We start from the raw sequence: 8,877 nt of genomic DNA on the forward strand, positions 1-8,877 counted from the left end.
GGCGCCCGTGTATTTTTTTATTTTATTTTTTATTTTTTAAAAATTTGTTTAGTATTTGTAATTTTTTAAAGATTAATAATTATAAATTATATAATACTTTAATAGTAAATACTAAAATATTAAATATTAACCTAAAAAATATCTAAAGTTTGTACAATTTAGGATTATTTCGCTCAAAACGATGTTGTGTTTGAGTGAAATAACTCATTAAAAAGGAAATAAAAATAGTTAATCGACCGACTAGAAGGCTTAGTCAGTCTAGTCGACGCCTAGGCGGTGCTTTGGCGGCCTAGGCGGTCGCCTAGCCGGCCAGCCGCCTAGACCACCATTTAATGTGATATGCTAGGTGGTCAACCAGCGCCTAGCGCCTGGGCGGGGATTAATCGGCGTCTAGGCGGGATTTTTGCAACACTGATATATATATATATATATATATATATATATAATAAATTATATATTTATAATTTGGAATTCAATTCATTCAGTTACTGGAATGAAAATTCCAGTTCTGGAATTTTAATTCTAGTTTTATTTTTTATTTTAATTTGTTTGAATTGTTAATTTGTTATGTTAGTATTTAATATTTAGATATTAAACTTTAGATTTGGGTTATTTGATGTTTTATGCATTGTTATTATAGCGTCGTAAGTCGCAGCACCCCCGACTGCTTTGTCGCCTAGTAAATGTTGAAATTCGGGGGTCGTAAACTGAACCGAAACCGAATTGAATTAAATCCGAATTGAAATCGAACTGTTTCAAATTGAACCGAAACCGAACCAAACTCTAATGCTAAACCGAATGGTTTAATTTTTTTAAACCGAAAAATTGAAACCGAAAAAAATCGAACCGAAGATCGAAACGCCTACCCCTACTTGTGCGTATGAGTGAAAAATGTGAAATAGGAAAGTATAACGCAAAGGGTTTAGGTGCAATGTTTAATATAATAAGGGGTCCATTGTTACCATGATAAACCTGAGGGGTCAAAATGACATTATCTCTTCTTAATGATCCCTAATTTTTCATTTTAGTTGCTTTCGTCTCTTCAAATTCCGGGATTGAAGCATACCTTGAAATGTCGGCCCTGTAAATTCCCCGCCGTCGAAAAGAAAGAAATACACTCCACTCATCTCCGTTGCCACTTCCGGCGTGTCTCGGTTCTCTCTTATCCGGACGGAGCTTTTCAGGTTCGTTCTCTTCGTCGGAATGGCGAGTTTACTCTTCTTTTCCTTTTCGTTTGTTTATTTGTTCGCGTGTGCATTCAAGGACTTTGTATTAATCTGGAACGGCTGGTTATTGAAATTTTTTTTTAGTACGGATATGGAAATATGATACGATATTTGATATTTTGCTCTTTACTTTATTGAAGAAATTAGGATTTTAGGTAGCGTTCCGCAATTTTCAATGAGGTTCTCAATCCTTGACTGCTAATTTCTGCTAAGGATTTCCGAGTTATACTTTATGGAAGCTACTTTGCTTTACCTAAACTAGTGACTAGTGATAGTGTTTTTGAAGAATGGAAACGATTGCATGTCATGATTAGAAGGTTCTGTAAATGTAATTAGGGAGTTTTTGATTGGCTTTATGTATATTCATCCATAAATCGTCTTATCATCAAGGAAAATGCTATTTACCCCTCATAAATTCCCCCCCATGACGTGGTTTATATTTATTGAGTGCCATGAATTGGCTTATCCCGCACACTTGTAATTAAATACTAAATAATCCAATTAGAGGGGAAATTGGGAGGGAAGTTTTTAGGATGGATTAGGTAAGACCAGAAAGAATGGATGCATCAAAAAGTTCCTATCTTCATTTTTCAAATATAATCTCGGAAATGATATTGTCAGAGCTAAAATCATTTAACTGGTGTCTTTTGACTGCATTTCCTAGTTTGTTGCAGTTTGTTTGGATGAAAATTATTTGCTGCTGGTGATTTAAGTTACAATTTGACTAACTGTGGGAATGTTTCAGGGATGGATATAGTTGAGTCCATTCAAAGTCTTGTTGTGCAAAACCCGCCAGGGGAAGACTTCTCATCTGCTGATTTGAATTGGACCAAGTTTGGAAGTGCAGAGCACCAAGATGAGGTTGCCCTTATTCCTTATGACCGTGTTGATGCTTTCATTATCGGAGAATGTTCTAATGTGGAATGCCCAACAAGATTCCACATTGAGAGGGGGAGGAAACGAGTTGAAGGGAGTTTAAAAGAATATAGGCCTGATGAATACTTGGAGTACAGGATGTAAGTACTCCCCTATCCCTCCCTCCTACTCTTCAATTGGCCACACTTTGTGTGTGGAATGTGAGAGATAAGGCATAAACTATAATTGAGGATCATCATTCTGATTGTTATTTGATTGCAAACTGTGCTGAAATTATATCTTGATGTTAATTGGAGGTTCAAGACTAGACTTGCAACATTATGTTGAAACAACACTAGAGGAATGTCAGCATAAAAAGGAAAAACTAGAATAATGGTTTTATTTCTGAAAACATATTATTTAGAATTTTTCGCTGGAATTGAGTTCCATAATGTTTAAATCACTTTCAATTAGTTGCTCTTCAGAGCTGGAACAGTACTGGGAACAGACTTAACTGACATAATGCATGATTAAGTATGATTAAGCCATGCATGGCTTCCTTTGTGGATCATGTCTTCTTGTTGCACAACATGCACAATATAAGAAATATCTATTTATATGGTTTTTGTCTTTCATATTGAGAAATGGAAAGAACTAATATTAGTTGAGGTTTCATCACTCATGTCCTTCTTTTCTTCCTTTAGGTATTGGTGTTCATTTGGCCCTGAAAACTATGGAGAAGGAGGAGGTATATTACCAAGCCGAAGGTATCGACTCAACACTCGAAACCGTGCTGCTAGACCCCAATCTATGAGGGGATGTACATGCCATTTTGTGGTGAAGCGTTTGTATGCCTGCCCGTCCCTTGCACTCCTAATATTTAACAATAGGCGTCATGTCAACAAGTCTGGCTTTGTGTGCCATGGACCACTTGATAGAGATGCTATTGGACCTGGTGCTAAAAAGATCCCATATATTTGCAATGAGATTCAACAGCAAACTATGTCTATGATCTATCTTGGCATTCCTGAGGAAAATGTTTTAGAGAAGCACATTGAAGGCATTCAACGTTATTGTAATTCTGATGCAAAAGTTAATAGCCTTGCCTCACAGTATGTCCAAAAGCTTGGCATGATTATTAAACGTTCCACTCATGAATTGGATCTTGATGATCAAGCTAGCATTCGGATGTGGGTTGAACGAAACAAAAAATCTGTTTTCATTTATCAGGATCCATCAGAAAAGGACCCATTCATCTTAGGAATTCAAACTGAGTGGCAGTTGCAACAAATGATTCGCTTTGGTCATCGTAGTATTATAGCAGCTGATTCTACATTTGGAATAAAGAAACTCAAGGTTGTACATCTTTTCTATTTCTTTCACTAATTTTCAAAATCCATCATAACTTGTTCTCATTTTAATTTGGGCATATTGCAGTATCCCTTGTGCACAGTTCTTGTTTTTGACTCAAGGCAACATGCACTTCCTGTTGCATGGATCATCACCCAAAGTATTGCGAAGTTAGATGTAAGCAAATGGATGAAAGCTTTGTTTAGTCGTGTACACACAACTGATCCAGCATGGAAAGCCAATGGGTTTTTGATTGATGATGCCGCAATAGAGACTGATCCAATAAGGCAAGTTTCCTTGCTCAATGTTTAATTTGTGCCAATTGAATTCTTGATTGCAGTTTGTTACTTCATTTACTGGTTTTTACTGGTTTTGCAGGGAGGCATTTTCTTGTCCTTTAATATTTTCCCTTTGGCGTATTCGTAGATCTTGGTTGAGAAATATTTGTAAGAAATGTGGTACTATTGAAGTGCAAAGGGAGATATTTAAGCGCCTAGGTGATATAGTTTACAGCATTTGGGGTGGAGGTGATCCGGTTGTTGCTTTAGAGGAACTCACTCGAGACTTTGTTGATCAAACTGCCTTTATGCAATATTTTACATCTACTTGGGTGCCTAAAATAGGTTATGTTGACACTATCCTCAGCTGTTTGCATGTGATCAGCAAATTCCTCTCCAGAGAAGTGGAGAACTAGTTCATATAAAATTAAATCTCATCCAGTTGTCTATATTTTTCTTTAAATTGATTGGTCTTTTGTTGTACAGAAATGTGGCTAACTACAATGAAGACATTTCCACTTGCAAGCCAGGAATCATCTGGTGCAATAGAAGCATATCATGTAAAACTGAAAGCAAAACTGTACGATGATTCACATCTGGGTGCGTTACAGAGAGTTGATTGGTTGGTCCACAAGTTGACAACTGAGCTGCATTCAAGCTACTGGCTTGACCGATATGCCGATGAGAGTGATTCATTCCAAAATGTCAAGGAAGAATATATTGCTTCTACGTCATGGTATCGAGCACTGCAAATTCCTGATGCAGCTGTATCCTTCGAAAGTAGACAACAATCACAACACCACTTTGCTAAGGTTTTAAGTCAAAAAGACAACAACGTTACACGCCTTGTTTGGAATCCTGGATCTGAATTTGCTCATTGTGATTGTGAATGGTCAATGCAAGGAAACCTTTGCAAGCACGCCATCAAGGTCAATATGATATGCGGAAGTATTCAGGGCTTTCGACCTTCCATGTCATTTCAGTCATTCCAAGAGATTTTAATGAATCTATTGAAAAAGCCAATGGATGACTCAGTAGCACTTGATCTCTCAACAGCGTGGACACAGCAGATGCTTGATCAGATTCAAAAGCTTGTTGAGTTGAATAGTTCCAATAACATAGGCAACATAGTTAACAATATGCCTTTGAGATGGATTTCTAGGAAACACAGAACATCCCGTGGCAAACCAACATCAGCACTTACTCTGCCCCCTAGTTCTCAGAATGGTGCAATAAATTCTACTGCACGTAGCAAGAATAGAAAGCGGAAAAGATTGTCAAAGATAGGCTGAATGCTTATTTTGTCCTTAGACAATGTTGCCGGAGTGTTATGCTTCATCAGCCATGCAGCTAGATTCTGGGGGAGTTTAATTGCTTTAGATGCTCTGGCTCCATGCAAGGTCATTCCTTTAATTTCATATTTAGTGCAATCAACTAACATTAAACCATAACGAAGCAACGATTTCACTTTGCATGCTCCACGTCTGCTGAATCTCTTAGGTATTGGGCTTTTTAAAAAAAATTACTGTGGGACTATGTATGAGATTGGATGTGCACTTGTCTGGTGTTTAGGCATGCATGTCTGGCAGATGTACTGACAGTTTATGGCTGACCTTTTTCAACAGATGGTTTTATAAGCTCCTTATACATCAGGTATATCCATCTCTTTACTCCTTCCTGTTGTGATAGTAAACATGATGATTTGGAATCTTGTTTTAGGATCCTCTAATTTGTTGAAAGGTCTGTAGCAAGATCTATGGTAAAGCATACTGCTCCAAATCTGTGCTGTCAAAGTGGCCAAGTAATATAAAGTACCTGAATGGCATATTAGTTTTCTATTGATTGCATGTTTCACCAAGTTTCTTTGTTATTTGGTATGTGTTAACAAATGTCAACTTTAGGAACTACATAACATAAAATGTGTTCTTTATCATTTTGCTTTCAGCAATTGTTGTCTAGGCAGTCTAGCCCATGTTCCTCCAGACTTACTCTGATGAAAGCAGAGACGGAGCTTACCAAGAAAAAGGCTCTTCATCTCAATGGTCAGACAAGTCTGGCAACCAAGTGATGGATTTACATCTGTACTATTCGCTTCGAAGTGAATGTGTCTAAGGTTGACGGATGTTTCTTTCACTGGAGTGTAAGTTGATACTTGATACTATACCACTTCTGATAAGCTATAGAATCTCGTGTATTGTTTGGGTCCCTCACATGTATTAAGTTTGCTCTTGAGCAGGAGGTCCCTATTTAATGGAAGCTGTGATGGCAAGAAGTGTGCATTAATGAACCAAACTTGATTTGAGGGCATCACCTCAAACAGAGTTTGAGATTCTGAAATCGGCACATTTCACCGGGAGTTTATGTACACACCACTGCTGAAACAAAGCTGTGATTGCTGCCTGTTCAAACAGAAGGAATCTCAAGCGAGAGAGCTCTCTGAATTGTACGGAGTAGAAACAATTGTCATTGTAGTGAATGCTTGAGAAAATTGATTATGAAGGAAAGATTGTTTTAGGCGAAACCTTTAGTGTGGCCATCCCAACGTTGTAAAGACTAGAAAATGGTTTGGATTGCTCTAAAGTCCAATTTGAGTAGGTGATGGGAGGGAGGGAGTTGTGTACTTAAGGGGGTGTATTCAATCACGACTTTTATGAACTTTTAAATACTTTTAAACTGATGGATTTTAATTGACTTTTGTAGAGTTTTTGTAAACCTTCCTAGAATCTTTTAAACTTTTATAAACTTTGTAAGAGTTTATAAATATCTATAGAACAAACATTTATAGACTTTTAAAAACTTTTTCATATTAAAAAGTTTACAAAAGTCATTAAAACTCTAAATTGAATACACCCTCACAAATATTTCATAACTTCTATTAATATATTATCTATAAATTAGTGCATTGTAAAAATTAAAAAAAAATATTGATGTCACAAAAATAGAGTATATTATTCATAAAGAAAATATAATCAATTTTTATAAATATAACCAATAAAAATATTTCTTGAACTAATGATCTTTGACACCCAAGCTTTTCATTCAGAGCAGGAAGTAACCTCTTCTCCAGAGTTAACTTGCTTAAACCTCCACTACTATCACGCCATCCATTTTTCATGGCATCAACCATGAATTGTAACAACTTGTTACTCTCATAATGTGCCCATAATGCATAATTTCCATTACCTTTATTTTTATCTTTACTCTTTTCTTGATGAGTATCTCCCATTTATAATTACTATAAAATAAATAAAGAATCTCTTAAAAAATTCAACTTAATACAATATATATATATATATATATATATATATATATTTATAAATTAATAATTAATAAACATATTAATTAAATAAAATTTAAAAATTATAAATTATAAAAAATTTGTCGCAACCAGCAGCAACTTGCTGCCAAATATTGTTGCTGCACAGCAGCAATCTTGCTGCCATTCGCATGAATCTGCTGCGAACAGCAGCAGCTGCGATCGCGGCAATTTTTTTAGATTTTGTTGCGATGGGCAACAAAAAATTTGCTTGAACATAAAAAAAATATATATATTTATGAAAGATTTGAAACGTACTGTAAAATTGATGGAAAATTTGCCATAGTTTAGATAGAGGAAAAAAAGTTTGTAGAAAATATTGAAAAGTTTGGGGTTGGAGGGTTGGATTTCATCTATTTATATTAATGAAGAGAAAGTCTATAGAAATCCTATTCTGACAGAGTTTGTGAAAGTCAGTAACTTTTTGAATACCAGTAGACTTTTAATAACTCTATAAAAGTCTGAATTGAATACCTGTATACTTTTAAAGAGTTTTGAAAAGTTTGAATTGAATACATGTAAACTTTTAAAGAGTTTATAAAAGTCTAAATTGATGGTTATTATAAGAAGAACAAATCAGATTGCTACTAAGAGGTAATATTACTTAACCCAGATCTCTTTACTTTGTGTTTGTTCTTATTATTATGCTTTATTGTTCTTATTGTTCATATTTAAAAGACGTAAATCCTGTTTGAACTGAAGCAACCTGTGTAGTCTAAGTTTGTATGTCAGGTAAGAAAAGTACCTAGGTGGGGAAAAGAAAAACCTGAGTTTGAATGCTTAGATGTTGTTAAGGTTGTAGACGAAGGGTCATAGGATCCTTTGGTTAGTAGGTTAGGGATGATAATGTGAAAATAAAAAGAACAAATATGATAATAAAGCAATAAAAGTAAGAACAAACATAAACTAAAAAGATCTAAGATAAGTAATAAAACTCTTAGTATAACAACCTGTGATGCAAGAGAGAAGAAGAATCTTTAAACCAGAAGGTTTTCATAAAACTTAAACTTCTTGAAAAACTTATCTATCACCATGGATAAAAAACTTATTCAACAATACTTTGAAAGCACTAAAAACTTTTTAACTGAGAAAATACATAAGGAAACTGATGAAATCCATACTTTTTACCTAGACCCAAACTCAGAAACATATTTCGACTACAACATCACTGTACCAAATCATAACTTAATCAAAGAAGGATTAGACAAAATCTTTCCTATTGAAATTTCAAACACTATACTTTCAAAACTAGAATTTCAAACTTTTCAAGAAACTTTTACTCTAGATTCAATTAAAGAGTCTGTTGACCAACTTTTTGAAAAACACGAACTGGAACTTAAACTCAAAGAGTTATCTCACTTTGTTATTACTTCAAATCACATATCCAACTTTAGAGGTTTTCTTAGACCTTATGAGATAAACGCCACTTATCACCTTGAAAATAAACTCCAAATTTTAAACCTTCCTTCTTATAATAACCATCATGAAACAGATGATTGGGATAACTGGAATTACAATAATTATTCCAGTGGACCAGAAACAGACTAGAATGATTCAACCTTTACTAAGAGGTAATTATACCCCCTGTAAATCCTTAACCGCAGATTCTTGTCTAAAGAAATTCAAGGTCTAAAGCTTAGTAACAAGCATAGACTTCGAGGTTTGGTTTGGATCGTATTGTATTGGAGTAGAGCATAGCTTCTGATTCAGCTGAAATATGCTGCGCCGGGTTGTAATCTTGCGTCTCTTTCCCGATTACAACATCAAATATTTATTTCTCACCTCTACGTTTACTATTTATTTTGTCAAATTAATTCTTCCAAGTTCCAACACATTTTTTTAAAATTTAAAT

General features: G+C 35.0%; 1 protein-coding gene across 3 annotated transcripts; it reads left to right on the forward strand.

Annotated features, from left to right (window-relative positions):
* The first annotated feature begins 1,048 nt into the window (after window positions 1-1,048).
* LOC116004525 lies at window positions 1,049-6,400 on the forward strand. 3 transcript variants are annotated; one of them, XM_031244613.1, is made up of 9 exons: window positions 1,049-1,184; window positions 1,972-2,242; window positions 2,786-3,437; window positions 3,519-3,718; window positions 3,810-4,054; window positions 4,196-5,362; window positions 5,429-5,510; window positions 5,655-5,849; window positions 5,946-6,400. In XM_031244613.1, exons 2-6 carry the CDS (start codon window positions 1,974-1,976, stop codon window positions 4,999-5,001), a joined length of 2,172 nt encoding a protein of 723 aa, XP_031100473.1. In that variant the 5' UTR covers window positions 1,049-1,184; window positions 1,972-1,973; the 3' UTR covers window positions 5,002-5,362; window positions 5,429-5,510; window positions 5,655-5,849; window positions 5,946-6,400. The 3 variants fall into 3 exon arrangements, with proteins under 3 accessions (XP_031100473.1, XP_031100474.1, XP_031100472.1); XM_031244614.1 differs by lacking the exon at window positions 5,429-5,510 and having other exon boundaries at window positions 4,196-5,109; window positions 5,210-5,362; XM_031244612.1 differs by lacking the exon at window positions 5,429-5,510.
* The last annotated feature ends 2,477 nt before the right edge of the window (window positions 6,401-8,877 follow it).

The sequence above is a fragment of the Ipomoea triloba genome, chromosome 14 (genome assembly GCF_003576645.1).
Source record: "Ipomoea triloba cultivar NCNSP0323 chromosome 14, ASM357664v1".
Taxonomy (NCBI): Eukaryota; Viridiplantae; Streptophyta; class Magnoliopsida; order Solanales; family Convolvulaceae; genus Ipomoea; species Ipomoea triloba.